Raw genomic sequence first — 16,737 nt, 5'->3', positions numbered from 1 at the left:
CATGTCACAGTCCATCAAATTTTGACAAATGAAATGAATGTGAAAACAGTTTGTGCAAAATTGGTCCCAAAAAGCCTCATGGTTGAACAGAAAAACAGAGTGGAAGTGTGCCGCGATCTTCTAGGGTGAATTGAAACTGATCCTGATTTTCTAAAAAACGTTCAACGACTGACACTTTACATTAATATGAAAATAAAAATTTACATTTATAATATTTTTATCTGAGTAGAATAATGTTTTTTGTCATAATGAAAAATCTGATAAAGCGGATTAAAACTTAAAAAAAGGAAACATTAGATTAAGTAACACAAATTTTAAAGGCTTTAAAAATTGTTGAATGCTGAAAATAAGTTTAATAATTATTGAGATATTTGTGTTTAAAAAAATGTTATTCTTAATGTTATAACCTTTTGACAAGATAAGGCATTAAATTGTATATGAAAAGCACATTAAAACATATTTAGATAGCAATAAAATTAATCATAATCTCTTTCTTTCTCTCCAGTACAAAAAAAAAGTAAAAACAATGTAATTTTGAAAATTTAACTACGCAACAGTTTATTACAACTCTAACTTGAAATTTTGAAAATCTGTTAATAAACTCAGGAGTTAAATTTAAGAACTTCAAATCCTATTTGAAATAATTTTATTCAAAAAATATTGACTTACCCTTTTTGATTGAAAATTAAAATATTATTCAAATAAAATCACAGTTGAAATGAAATTATACAAAATTAATCTGGAGGAAAAGCCAGCTAAAATGAAACCTTACAGACTTTATTTACTGTTGCATTCTATAAACAAGAATCTTATAGATTGATATACGAGGTCTGTAAATAAAGTAATGAGACTAGTTCAGAAAAATTTTTTATTTATAATCCAATTATACATCGGACCACCTTTAAAATAGTTCCCTTGGGAAGCCATGCAGCGCTTCAAATGATTTTCCCACTCCTCATTGTTGGAACTCAGAAACCAGAATATTCTTCAGATGATCAGTTACATTTTTTTTTTGTTTTCTACTGTTTCAAAATTGTGTCCTTTGAGGTGTTTTTAAAGTCGGGAAGAGGAAAATGTCGCAGGGCTCAAGTCAGGTGAATAAGGTGGTTGAGGAACTACAGGAATGGTTTTACTTTGTCCAAAACTCTTTAATTGATAGTACAGTGTGACAAGGTGCATTGTCATGATGCAGCATCCAGTTGTCTTTGATGGCTGGTCTCATACGGGCAACTCTTTTCCGCAGTCTTTCAAGAATTTCTCGGTAAACATATTGATTTACTGTCTGTCCTGTAGGAAGAAACTCCTTATGGACAATCCCATTACTATCGAAGAAACATATTAACATGGTTTTGATTTACTCGTTTTTGCTTTTTTTGTACGTGGTGAGTTTGAAGTGTGCCACTCCTTGTTCTGGCGTTTTGTTGGATTTTTGGACTTTTGAGTAATCAATTAAGAGTTTAATGTTATATTTTATCTTGGTTCTCGATCAGTATTTACATCGCCTGAAAGAGGAGATTTTATAGGTTTAACAGATTTATTTCTCCCCCGTTCCTATTTATACTATGCAATTTCTATTTCAAACACGACAGTTTCATTTTTAATATCTTCACTAGTCCTCCAAATTCCTGGCTCTTTGTCCAGCCGGTTGAACCCCGGCAATGAAGTCATAAAGTTGATAGTGGATCCCAACTATCATGTAAGGAAGTTAGTGAGGCCGACAGGACTTTTCCATTCCACTCTAAAATGATAGAATAAAATATATTTTGCATTATATAACATATTTAAATATTAAAAAATATATAATGTAAAAAGCATGTTATTTTTAATAAAAAGAATTTGATCTGAGTACAAGATAAGTTATCCATTTTATCCTTCTTCCTCCCCTTATCCAACTACAAGCTGGGTAGGGCCTCTCCAGAACAACCTCTATTTCTCTCTCTCCTTCCATACTTCCTCTTGCAACATCAACGGCATGGTACATCTTCAACTCTCTCTCCTATATCTTCCTTCACCTTATCAATCCATCTTTTGTGTGGCCTTCCTCTCAGATGCTTCTCCTACTGCAGTTCCATACACTCTTTTTTTGTCACCCCTCTGATTTTCCATTCTTATTACAAGTCCAAGTCACCTCAATCTATTTCTTTTGATCCTTACACACAACTTATCCATCCTGAAATTTGACTACTTCATTCTTCAATTATCCATTTTATTTTTATTAAATCAAAATTCGTCAAACTGATTTTTTTTTAACCTGCCTGATCAGTCTTGCAATTTAACTTGTCATTGCAAAATCAGCTGCTGCTTTTCAAAGTTGGAAGTACTGAGGGTAGAGTTCATTTAAAGGCAGTTGTTTTTATATGGATTTGAATGCTAGATTGTGGATACAAATGTTCTTTGGTAGTTTGGTTTCAATTAACCATACATCTCAGGAGTGGTTGACCCAAATCTGTTCAAGATTGCATGTTTACATTTATATTTACATTGCACTATACATGTCTGGCCTGGTCAGTGTCTAGTCTAGTAGCAGTAATTACAGTTGTTAATCTACATACACACACATGCACGCAGACAGACACACAACCCCAACAGATCTGGAAAAGTGGTTGGAGAAAAAACAAACAATTTTTTCTTAAAGTTGTAATTATAAATTAAGATTCATTATTTATTTTAAAAAAATAATAAAATATAAATTATGTTTAACTTTTATTTTTTTTCTCACACTTCAGTAGATTTGAGGAATTAATCCCACTTCCTTTGAAAACGATTAAATTATTTTTTATTTAAATTTAATAACACAAATTTTTCTTCTTTTTCTAATACTTTTTAAAAACTGAACATTTTTTAATTTGAAAAGAAAGAGGGCATTCCAAGTCATAAGAAAGTTCTATTTCATTAAATCTACTGTAATTTATTGATAAAGCAAAATAAATGAATCTTTCTAACTTTACAATAACCTACGAAAAATTAAGAACCTGATTAACTTATTAATCTTACTTTATACAATAATAAAACAAAGTTCAAATTCAATACAAGGCTAGTTTTTTAATGTTGTACCGCACATTACAAAATAAAAAAAAATTATTGATTTGTAATATAAGTATTATTATAAAAGCAATAATAATAACAAAATATTTTATTAATCTACTTACGTAGTTCATTTAATTACAATAATACAACAAGAAACATTAAGAATTAAAGATACATCAAAGATGAAATCTGGCCAACCACCTCAAAACTTTAGGAAATAAAAATATTGGAGGAGATTGTTTACAAATCAATTACTACAAATATAAACATCAAGCTACGTTATATGAGGGTTGGCTGAAATGTAACGCACAGTTGTTCGTAACTCGTAACGTAATGAAGAGACAGTCACTCGAGGAAAAACAAACATGGCATAAAAATACATTTTATTTGCCACATAAAATTAAAAAATCACTATTTACAGCTACACATTTCTTCAGTGGTAAATTACAAAATCACTATTTACAGCTACACATTTCTTCAGTGGTAACTTTCTTACTTCATTGATGAAGAATGTTGGTGGCTTTCCTTCACCCATGACGTAAACAAACAACCTTAATATCCCTATTTAATTGTGGAAAAAAGTGAAAATTGCAGGTTAGCAAATCTGGTGAGCATTGAGGGTGTCAAATAGATCAAAATTTCAACTCCACAAGAACCTCGACAGTTGCAAATGATGTGTGCGGCTAAGCAAAGAATTATCGGCTCCACGGATTGTTGAATGTGACACACATCCCCTAAGTTCCAGCCAGGAACTTAGAGATCAAGGAGAAAATTGACAACTCACAAGCAGCAAGTCAATGTGACGAGAGCCGCATTGTCACGACTGTGTGGGAGTTCCTTGATGTGGTATGTGACTCAATACTGGGAGCCATTCCACAGGAATAGACTTGATAACCCCGGCAATCATTCTATTAAGTTGAACATCAATTCTATGATCATAAGGGCTGTTAAGCCACACTGGTACACAATATTCTGCAGCCGAAATTCAGAGCTGACGTCCGAAAAGTGGAAGCCGATGCTCCCCACGTTGTTCCACAGAGCTTATGTATAATGTTATTTCTCGCTTTCAATTTCTCTGCAGTTTTCATTAGGTGCTCCTTAATGAAAGCGTTCTATCAAGTGTCACGCCTAGGTATTTTGGTCTCTTATTGTGAAAGTCATGTATTCTTGAATAGAACTTTAAGCTACCTATCAGCGAACTGTTTACTTAGATGGAAGCATAACACCTCTGTTTTACTAGCATTTGGTTGGAGGCCCCATCTTCAGAAGTACCTTCCCAGTTTCTCCAGGTCGGCCATCAGGACCTTCTTTGACTCTTCAAATGAACATTGAAGAGTGAGGCGAACTAGCTTTACACATCTTGGGGGTGTAAACCTAGTTCGCCTCCACGTGGTGCACCCTGGGTAACGCTAAATGAGCTAGCAGATACTGGCAGTCAGACAAACCAAGAAGATAGGTTCTCCTAACCACACAGACACAAGCCTACAGTATTACAAACTGCAGGCCATGTCGCTAGATATACTCAAAAGTCCTCTTCACGACTTGCCGACAAGAAATCTTGGACCTTCGGTCTGATTTTGCCACATAAATACCATCTTCAATATTCACCGGCTTCTAATGTACAAAGTTTTATTGCCCATTTCTCACAGTACTTCGATCAGCAGTTTCAACACCACAAATGGCTTTTAAATGATGATGAATGTCATTAGCGTTTACTTTTTCTGCAGTTAAAAATTCAATTACTGCACGATGTTTTAGACACATTAATATAGAAGATACTTGACTCCTTAACAAGGTGACTGATAGAAAATGAAAGCATGTGGGTCAACAACTTTTGGAATGTTAATAATAGAAGAATGCTACTACAAGATTTCAGCACCTGTTGCTTCGTATGAAATTTTGGTGTCACATTTTTCCAGTACGCATAACATTTCAGCCGCCCCTCATTTTAATTTTTTTTATGAGTACTATTAATATGTCTTGTTAAATGACTTTTCCAATAAAAAGATTTCTTACATTCAACACAGTCGTAAGTTTGCTCTTTGGTGTGAATATTTCGATGCTTTGTTAAATTAGAATTGCAATTAAAAGACCTTTGACAAAATTCACATACATACATTTTCTCTTTAGTATGATTATTAAGATGTCTCTTTAAATCGAAACTGTAATTAAAAGCTTTTTGACAAAAATTACAAGTATAGCTTTTTTCTTTAGTATGTATATTAAGATGTTGTAATAAATTAGAACTACGATTAAAAGACTTTTGACAGAAATTACAGACATACAATTTCTCTGAAGTGTGAATAACAAGGTGTTGCTTCAAATGACTGCTCTGAATAAATGATTTTTGACAACAGTTACAAACATACTTTTTCCCTTTAGTGTGAATGTTAACATGTCTTCTTAAACTAAGTTTACATTGGAACATTTTATTACAATATGTACATAAAAACTCCTCATCGTCTTCTTTCTGCTCATTTTCGCTATCGATAATTTCACGTAAACTTTCTAATCTCATATTACTGTTTGACTGTAATTGTAATGTTCTTTCTCGGCATGAAATTTCACAACTATCACACTTTGTTTTCATAACTTTATCATGTAAATAATTCCTTATCTGTTTTTTACACATTATGCAGTCACTTACAATATGTTCCTTGATGTTTTCTGTATTTGTAACCTGGAAAATGAAATCTATTAATACGGTTTCTCAAAATTTGATACAAAGAACTACATGAGGGTCACTCTACTTCATGAAAGTAATAACAAAAATTAGACTACATAAGATTTCAGAGTGGAAGATGATTAGCCCAAGTAACGCCAATGGGTGATCTTGCCAAACTTTCATTCAGTCTGAAATTTGTTAATCAAATAATATTTTACTAACATTTAGTACAAAAAAAGGGAAATATTTCCTTAACATATTATGTTATAAATTTATTAGTTACGTTAAGGAAATTAAGTATTAAGTTAAGGAAAATTTTGGGGTACATAAATTAAAATGTAATAATGTGTTAAACAAAGATGGTACACCAATATATAATACGAAAGGTAAAGTCGATAGATGGGTGGAATATATTGAAGAGTTATACGGAGGAAATGAATTAGAAAATGGTGTTATAGAGGAAGAAGAGGAAGTTGAGGAGGATGAAATGGGAGAAACAATACTTAGATCTGAATTTAAGAGAGCATTAAAAGATATAAATGGCAGAAAGGCTCCTGGAATAGACGGAATACCTGTAGAATTACTGCGCAGTGCAGGTGAGGAAGCGATTGATAGATTATACAAACTGGTGTGTAATATTTATGAAAATGGGGAATTTCCATCAGACTTCAAAAAAAGTGTTATAGTTATGATACCAAAGAAAGCAGAGGCAGATAAATGTGAAGAATACAGAACAATTAGTTTAACTAGTCATGCATCAAAAATCTTAACTAGAATTTTATACAAAAGAATTGAGAGGAGAGTGGAAGAAGTGTTAGGAGAAGACCAATTTGGTTTCAGGAAAAGTATAGGGACAAGGGAAGCAATTTTAGGCCTCAGATTAGTAGTAGAAGGAAGATTAAAGAAAAACAAACCAACATACTTGGCGTTTATAGACCTAGAAAAGGCTTTCGATAACGTAGACTGGAATAAAATGTTCAGCATTTTAAAAAAATTAGGGTTCAAATACAGAGATAGAAGAACAATTGCTAACATGTACAGGAACCAAACAGCAATAGTAATAATTGAAGAACATAAGAAAGAAGCCGTAATAAGGAAGGGAGTCCGACAAGGATGTTCCCTATCTCCGTTACTTTTTAATCTTTACATGGAACTAGCAGTTAATGATGTTAAAGAACAATTTAGATTCGGAGTAACAGTACAAGGTGAAAAGATAAAGATGCTACGATTTGCTGATGATATAGTAATTCTAGCCGAGAGTAAAAAGGATTTAGAAGAAACAATGAACGGCATAGATGAAGTCCTACGCAAAAACTATCGCATGAAAATAAACAAGAACAAAACAAAAGTAATGAAATGTAGTAGAAATAACAAAGATGGACCACTGAATGTGAAAATAGGAAGAGAAAAGATTATGGAGGTAGAAGAATTTTGTTATTTGGGAAGTAAAATTACTAAAGATGGACGAAGCAGGAGCGATATAAAATGCCGAATAGCACAAGCTAAACGAGCCTTCAGTAAGAAACATAATTTGTTTACATCAAAAATGAATTTAAATGTCAGGAAAAGATTTTTGAAAGTGTATGTTTGGAGTCTCGCTTTATATGGAAGTGAAACTTGGACAATCGGAGTATCTGAGAAGAAAAGATTAGAAGCTTTTGAAATGTGGTGCTATAGGAGAATGTTAAAAATCAGATGGGTGGATAAAGTGACAAATGAAGAGGTATTGCGGCAAATAGATGAAGAAAGAAGCATTTGGAAAAATATAGTTAAAAGAAGAGACAGACTTATAGGCCACATACTAAGGCATCCTGGAATAGTCGCTTTAATATTGGAAGGACAGGTAGAAGGGAAAAATTGTGTAGGCAGGCCACGTTTGGAGTATGTAAAACAAATTGTTGGGGATGTAGGATGTAGAGGGTATACTGAAATGAAACGACTAGCACTAGATAGGGAATCTTGGAGAGCTGCATCAAACCAGTCAAATGACTGAAGACAAAAAAAAAAAAAAAATTTATTAAGTTATAAAAGTAATATTTTTTTCCCTTCTGGTAAACAAGTGTTGAATATTAATGGAAACACTTTAAATTTCAATAAATTTTTGTTACCTTAGTTATACATAATATTTTTATTACAAAAAAAAATCTACCTTAATATTTTATCATTAATTTTACTTTTTTTGAATCAGTTCAAAAATTGAACCGAAAGTGATAAATTGAATTTATTTTACACCTTCTTTGTTAAATTTTTAATTTCAAAAACATCAACAAGAATGAAGAGTTAATCATTTTCTTCTTTGTTATTCCGTCTATGTTTCTCATTTTCTTCTAATATATGGTATGTCTTTCTGATATAAATTCTTAATAGGATTGAGATAAGAGCAAATTTCCTCTTCAGGAAAAAAGAAAAGCGAGTTTCATTTTGTAAAAAAGTTAACAAATGACAATAACTTTTTTTTTTAAAAGAATATCAAGGAGAAAGATCTCATTGGAATTTTCAAATTTTGCTTTCTACAAGAGTCAGAACTCTTGTTTTTCAAAATAACTATAATTTTCTGTATTCATTATATTCCTTTGATTGGATCGAAACAACTAGACTTTCAACAGAAAATTTTTTTTTACTGAATGTTTCACTGACTGAACAATGAGTTTTCTGCCACACTTCCTTTTTTTATGATTAAACAAAACCGATCCCTTTTTTCAGGTAAATAATGATATTGAAACTTTTAAACTAACCCCACATTGTATTACAACTTGACTTCAGACATTAAAGTTTGTTCATGAAGAGTTATGATTTTAGTTAGTTCTTTCAGTGTATCCATAAAAAATATTAAATTGAATAAAAATATTTAATTGCAATAAAAAATTATTGCAAATGAACTGATTAAAAAAAAATTAAAATTTAAATAATAACTACACATTAAAAAATCCAAAATAAATTACAATGAAATTGTATATCGTACAGTAACAGTCTTCCAGATATCATTTCTTCTGCTCAAAAAACAAAAATTACTACAATGACAAAATAATACTGATATCAAAAAAGGTAAGACATTACATTTCTATTATCAAAATCTGTTATTAATTTAGAATTTTGTTTAAAAAAAAAATACATTTTAAATATATGTAAACAATGTTTAAGTGTTCTATATAATAAGCAAAAAATAGAACAATTTGTTACAAAACTCTTACTGACCCGATTTCATTTATTAAACAACGAAATCTGCCTGGTAGAGTTTTATAACAAATTTTTCTATTTTTTGCATATTATATGAAACGCTTAAACATTGTTTATTATCTATTATCTATAATGAAGTGATGGGAATTAAAAAAATTGTTTCATTTTCAGTACTTTTATTCACATAAGAGCATTTACTAAGAAAACAAGCTGTAGTACATATTCTTTTAAATTTTATTATTTCAAACACATTGCTAAGTTTTTGTACGCTACCTATCAAATACTGCTACCTAGCAGTGTGATTCATAAACCCACCTTTTTGAAAAAAAAGTGTCATTCGAGTCCCGCAATTCATCAAATGGAAGAAAAAACATTGTCTAACAAAATTTGAGGTATTTTTTAAAAGTATTTTTTATTAAAAATCTAATTGAACTGAAATATAATGTTTTCATGCTTATTTTATTTTTTTTTTCATTTTCATTTCACTTTTAGGTTAGGTCATCTGTAAACATAGTTCGTTCGTTGACTTAGCCATGCCATCCAGTTTTGCGGACTCTTACTGGAGAAGTTCTAATGTACTTTGTGATCATTTATTTAGACAAAAATATGGTTTATTAATATATTTAAAATTACTTCTACTAATTACAAAAAATATGACCGCTATAAGTTTTGAATATTAACAATTGTTTGCTTTTGACAGCTGAAATTGTGCATGCAATTATAAACATATTACATCAAACTGCATCCTTTACAATCTGATGGTGTAGTAAGAGGTAGAAAACTTCTAGAAATTGAAAGATGTGAATAAAAATAAGGTAAAATCAGCTCTTGCAAATCACTTAAGAAAAACAATACTATGTTCATTTTCACTGTATGCAGCTTGCTTTTATTATTGGCTAATAATTATAATATTCAATACCACTAAAAAAGAAAAATGGGGCATACAGAATATTTCAATAATGTTTTGCAACACTTTAAATGAGTATTCTCTCTCAATAAAACAATTTATTTTTAAATTATGGCTAGCAAAAGATTTTGGCCGTATCTCTGCTAGAAAGTTTAGGACTTGCTAAAATTCCATGGGCATAAATTATTCAGCAAACTTAGTGATTTTATATGCAATCTTTTCAAAAACTGGAAAAAATGAGTTTCAGAATTGCATCATGAAAAGCGTCCATGAAACTTTTTGAAAAACCCAAAAAATGAGAGTTGAAAACCACTCCTTTATAGATTCAGTATAAATTTAATTCGTTAAATTGAATAATGGGATAAAACTAAGAAAAAATTAGTAGAGAATGGAATTCTAAGAAAAATTATATGATTTAAGTCAATAAAAACCAAATAAACCTTACCTTATAAAGCCCATTTTAATGAAAACCAATCAGGACAAGTAAATTCTGAAAATTTAACACTAAAGGTGAGTAAAAAAACAACACATGCTCACATGCTTGTGAGTGTCTAAAATATACCAACACATACGTGTTGGTATATTTTAGTTAATCTTGGAATAGATTGATGAAGTTAACATTTAAATTTTGTAGAATGCCCTCAATATTCATGGGATTGGTGTTAAATTTAATAAAATCCATCTACAGGTTGAGGTGATAGAAACACAAATTTAAAGCTGTTTTACTAATTCTATTATAATTTAATAGTTAGTGAAAATATATAATATGTTATGGGTGTGGTAAACTTATTTTAATAAGTATTTTAAAAAGCACGATGAAGGTAATGAATTTTAATTATCACTTACAACGCATCTCAGAACAGTGTTTCCAAAATACGAGGCACATTCATAAAGAAAGGGTAGTCGACCTATATTTAAATATTAGTGGGTCTGAACACAGTTTCATGCATGGAGGGTCATTTATGCATCTATAGACCATTTATGAAAATACTGCAGTTGTTGATTTGATTCAGTAGTCATTTGTCTGCCGATGAATGCAAATCGCAATGTCCGCAACAATCAATTCTCCCGTCATTTGTGAAGTGCGTGCTGTAATTAGATTTTTGTGTGCAAAAGGATCTTCAGCTGATGAAATTCATCAGGAGTTGTGCCTAGTGTGTGGACCTAGAGTAATGAGTGAAGGAAAGGTAAGACGATAGTGTTGAGACTTTAAAAATGGCCGCACAAATGTGCATGACGAAGAGTGGAGTGGCAGGCCCAGTATTCAGACTGATAAAATTGTTGAAAAAGTGAACTGAAAACTGCTATGAGATCGGCAATTGCCGATTAGTGCTTTGGCTGATGAATTTCCACATGTTGGATACACCTCTATCTACACGATTGTCACAGAAAAGCTCAAATATACAAATTGTGTGCAAGGTGCGTACCAAAAATGCTCAAGACCTACACAAAGAGCAAAGAATGTGCAGGGGACAAATGTTTTTGGACCAAAATTGACAAGATGGAGATGATTTGTTTTCCCACATTGTTACAGGCGACGAGACGTGGATATGCTAGTCCAACACAAAATAGAAACATCAGTCACTACAGTGGCACCATTCAAGTTTCCCAAAATCAAAAAAGTTTAAGCAATCTCTGTACCTGATTTGAAAAATGCTGGCTACTGTTTTATGGGATGAAAATTTTGGTTGATTTCATGGAACATGGATCAACAGTTACAGCTGACATGTACTGTGAAACACTCACCAAAACGATACGTGTGATCTAAAATCAATAATGTGGGAAACTGTTGTAATCCTCCTTCATGACAATGCGTGTCCTAACACTGCTGCCTGTACCAAGAAGATACAAGATTTTCATTCGGAACGTTTTGACCACCCTCTATATAGTCCCAACCTTGCACCTATCAACTATTTCCTCTCCTTGCATTTGAAAAAGTGGTTTCGAAAACGACGAGGAACTCAAGACTGCTGTTGTCAACTGTTCGATTCCCAGGCAGTGAATTTCTATGCAGAGGGGTTAAAGAAACTGATGCAGTGTTATAAAAAGTGCTTAGAACTGAATGACGATTATGTGGAAAAGAAGTAGATATGTAGTTAACTAAAACTGTAAGTAAAAACCTTTTCTCAAGAGTTAATTTTTTTAATGACCATGACAATACGGCCCTTAGTACATGAATATGCCTCGTAACTTGAAATTTGATTACAAGATATTGTAGAGACATTTGTGATATTTAAATTATATATTTTTTCCTTACCTGTTTATTACTTTTTCAATACAATTAATAATTGTGGGAAAATTTAAGAAATTTACCTTCTTTAAAAACATTGAATAAACAAATTTCAGTTTTAATCAAAAACAGTTATTTAATAATTAATTTATTAATGCACAATATGTTTAGAGTGAAGTTAGAAAATGTATGAAAATTTTCTTTTTTTTACAGTATTATCTCGGTAACAGTAGGATGGGTAAAGCCAGTTTATCCGATTTACAGCCTTTGGATTTCTTCATATAAGGATACCATGAAACCATTAATGTATGCTCAAAATGAAAATTAACCTTTACAAAGAATCAAGTTTGCCACCCAAAAAAAAAAAAACAGACAAAAAGTGTTGAATAAGGCAATCTCACTCATAAATTGCAGTAAAATCCTTAATAATGTAATATTATTACTGAAAGTTAATTAAATGGTACATTAAATAATTTAGTTTTGTTATAAAGTTATGGCTGTAGAGAAAACATATGTTTTGGTTGGATGTGTGCTTGTGGTGAGGATTGCATTGCGAGTCAGTCAGCTTCAAGTCGAGCTGCCGAGGAGATGTGTACGTCCAGTGTTCAATTAAGACATTATACTTCATACAGTATGATTACCACGTTATTCATATGTTGTTTTTATACCATAAAAATAAAGCATTATTTAATAAATTCAATTGAACTTTATCTGGGAGTAGATCATTTCCTAACAGTTATTTTGAGAGAAGTAGTCCTATATTTTAACTCATCATTTGAAGTGCAATGTTTTCAGAATTTGGTTGTCTTATTTTCAATAAAAATAGATTTTTAAAAGTTTTATCCAGTTTTTATTGCTTAATTACATAAATCAATTTTTCTCAAAATTAGATTCACTACAATATTGTATTAAAGTGTTATTTGGTTATTAACGATTAAATTAAATTAAATTTTTAGGGTTTTAGAAACTTTTCTAGGAAACTATTCAAAATACAATTCTGGATTTAATTTTTTCAATTTTTCATTAAGAAACTGCACAAATACCCACACAATTTTTGCTTGATAATTTGAGTCTGTACTGTTTTAGAATATTGTTATTTAACCTCATCAAGAAAAGAAAATTTCTGATTTTAATTTCATGTTTGAACAAAGATGAAATCATTAAAATGAGGTAGGTTAAAATCAGTATAATTTAGTAACTAGTGTACCACTTACATTGTCTGCTTTAGCTGATAATACAAATGAATTACCAGTTTCTATTGCAAACTGACGGTTTAATGAATCATCATTCACCAATGATTCTTCAATTTCCTGGAATAAATAAATAAATAATGATAAAAAATCTTGCTCTGAAACAAAATAAAATATTTGAAACTAACTTTATATGAGATGTGTTAAAAATACCATCTTTTGCATAGCATATTAACCAGTGCACAGAGTTTTTTTAACAAGAACTGGTTAATAGCAATTTTTGAAAATACAACGTTGTTTATTGCATCACATTACCATTGTTACATTTCGAGATAAAACAGGTGACTTTATACATGTATACTAACCTCTTATGCGAAAATAAAAATTATCTTGAAGAATAACATGTTTCTGTTAAGTTTTGCTTCAACTCTGTGAAAATTTTACAGACATTTAAAATGCTTCAGCAATCATTTAGGGAAGACTATAAGATGCTGACTGTATTACTATGAATAGTTCAATCATTACAAAGAGGTAGAATATGGTTTAGTGAACAATGATCAGAATGACAATAATGTCCATGGCGTGAGTGGTAGCATCTCAGCCTTTTATCTGAAGGTCCTGGGTTCAAATCCTGGTCAGACATGGCATTTTTCATACGCTAAAAACTTCCATTCTGGCTAAATGATCACAGCAGTCTATGCTTGCACATCTCATTAAAAAAAAACACCAGTCAAAATCTACTTAACTTTACCAATTTATATGTATACACACACACACACACACACACACACACAGAGGATGTTTTTAAAATGGCAGGCTATACTTTTTCGGATTCTACTTGTAAAATAAAAAATATCCTTAGGAAAAATTGTAATTTCTCCTTCGTTCTCTACCTGTCCGCCATTTTGTTATTTTTATGTAATTTTATATCTCAAGTTCGGGTTGAGGAATCACATTAATATTTTGTAAGCGTCTTTGTAAATTAGCAAAAAAATCAGGACTTCACCTTTGCAAATTACAAAATGGCGACCATTTTTATTTTTCAATCTGTTATATCTGCATAAATATAAGTTTTATCAAAATGTATGTTATTGGTTAAAATATTAAGTCTTTTATTGTTAACAAAATAACATTTGATTTTTTTTTTAATTATTTACTAAATCAGTAATTTTATGTCCATTTGAAATCAAATGATGTGTCATATTTGAAAAAAATTTATTTTTATTTTTAAATGGTCTTAGATGTTCCAATGATCTTGCTTTAAATGATTATCAGTTTTGCCTATATATATCTTTATATATATATATATTTCTTCTGTGCGTGTGTATGAAACTGAACTCCTCCTAATCGGCTGGACTGACTGATGAAATTTTGTGTGTGATTAAGTTGATTCGAGAATGGTTTGGATTCAGAATTTGATCTGATAGAAAGTGTTTTTTTTTTTTAAATTAATTAATTTATTTCTGTGTTGTTGTTGAGCTTGGGATGGTTAAGATTCACAATTGGATCTGGTAGCAGCGCTGCGAATTTTAGAATTTTTTTTAATTTTTGTCATATCAGTCAGAACCGGTAGTTGGTGCTGCAATCAGATTCTAGGAAATTTTTTTATTTTGTTGTTTTTTTGCATATCAGTTACTTGCGTCGTAGCTTAATATTGTTATTACATTACAATTTGTATTTTTAACGGACTACTGTGTTTAGAGAGTAGTTTGAATTAAATCCGATAGGTAGTGCTGTTCTGACAATTGGATTTATTTACATTCTGACTTTTATAAAGTGAAAGGTTAAATTTTATGAAGTTCTGTAATTTTTTGTAAGTTTCTTAATGTTCAGTATTAATTGTAATGATTTTGCAGCCACAACCCTTTTCATTAAAAAATTATTTTCCACTGAATACTGTGATTAGTGGTGTGAATTTTATCTGATAGGTAATGCTGTTGTTTTGCAATCTGGATTTATTTACATTCTGTGAAAGGTTAAATTTTGTGAAGTTCCTAATGTTCTGTTTTTTTTTAAGGTTTTATGAAACTTTCAATTGTGTTCATTTAATCTGTATGTATACGCAAATCTAGCAATAGCTAAGCATTGCCGAGCGTGCTAGAATTGCGCGCTTATTAAGAATGTTATATTATTTTTTATTGAGATAATGTTTTAAAGTATAATTAAAAAATATACATTGTGCAAATTTGTAAGATACAGTATTGAAGTGAGTATTTTACATGATTTTTCATGAATTTTAATGATGTATACACATCATTATTGTGCATTCAATAACAATCAACTTAGCCTACAAATTTAAAATGTCAGTTCTCATTTGATTCTATGCAACTTATGAAGAAGTATTGAACGTCTCTTTGAAAATAAAAATGTCAGTTTGTAAAATAAATATAGTTTAAAATATATTTAAAAAATTGAAGTTATAATTTTTGTAGCTTTAATTTTATAAAAAATTTTCTAAAATGGTTTTTAATTTACAATTATCTATAATTTGGTAAAATAGATGTTAAAATAAAGAATGAGAAAAATGTCTACTAAAATTTAACTACGTTGATTTTCTTTACAGTGCTTTAATTTTTTTATTAATTGATTAATTAAGCTATCACATGGTTATGAAACTTCAAAATTATTAAATAAAAAAAAAATGCAGGAGGTACTTTTTTAAAATGATCTTAAGTGAAAATTAGAAATTAATTTTAATTAATTATTAATTACTAATTATTAATTTTACGACGTTTTGATTTTTTAATTCAATTTTCGTCAGACAACTCAATATTTATTGAAAATAAATATTAATGTAGTATGGTTAATCAATAAATAAATACTAACATAATTAATCAATAAACCCATTATAATAATACAACCATCACAAACTGATAATAGTCATATTAATGAAATTTCGTCCAAATTCCTGTTAATTTTAACTTAAATAAGTTACTTCTATTTATGTGTTGTGCACATTTATTACAGAATAATGCCATGTCCGGACAACGTCTGTCGGGTCCTCTAGTATATATATATATATATATATATATGGTATCACAGTTTGTGCAATTAATTTTATATATGCCACTTAAGTTAAATTTGTCAAACATATAATTAATTAGTGTTATAGTTGAAGAGTTTTTCAAAAATATTATTTTCTGGTTTACATATTGTCCAATTATATATTGTCCTTTATTATAAGTATTCACAATTTTATTTGTGTTTTTATTTTTAGTTGTATAAAGTATATTTTTTATCATAATTTTTAGAACCATTTTCTGGAATAAGAAAATTCACAGTCACAGAAATAAGAACCATTCACATGGATTTGAGACCCTATGAATAAATATTTAAAAACTGTAGAAACAATAATAAACAAGTATACGGTTTTTCCAACTATAACTAACATACCACAGCAGAATTTATCCATTCTATCCAAAAGCTCCTGCATTATCTGGTTTACCAAAAATACAAAAACCAGAATACCATTTACACCATTGATAAACTTTAAAAAAATGCTCCGGCATATTTCATTTTAAAAATAGTAGATAAAATACTT

General features: G+C 30.2%; 1 protein-coding gene across 1 annotated transcript in view; it reads right to left on the bottom strand.

Moving 5' to 3' along the window:
- Positions 1–16,737, bottom strand: part of LOC142317662 (uncharacterized) — a 122,646-nt gene that overhangs the window by 81,328 nt on the left and 24,581 nt on the right. Inside the window, exons 5-6 of the mRNA XM_075354216.1 lie at positions 13,221–13,316; positions 4,979–5,707 (exon numbers count right to left, since the gene is read on the bottom strand). Of these exons, the coding sequence (XP_075210331.1) occupies positions 4,979–5,707; positions 13,221–13,316 (825 nt within the window). The remainder of the gene's footprint in view (positions 1–4,978; positions 5,708–13,220; positions 13,317–16,737) is intronic.

This window comes from Lycorma delicatula, chromosome 1 (assembly GCF_047948215.1).
Source record: "Lycorma delicatula isolate Av1 chromosome 1, ASM4794821v1, whole genome shotgun sequence".
In the NCBI taxonomy this organism is placed as follows: Eukaryota; Metazoa; Arthropoda; class Insecta; order Hemiptera; family Fulgoridae; genus Lycorma; species Lycorma delicatula.
This window is presented reverse-complemented; position numbering and strand designations above follow the sequence as displayed.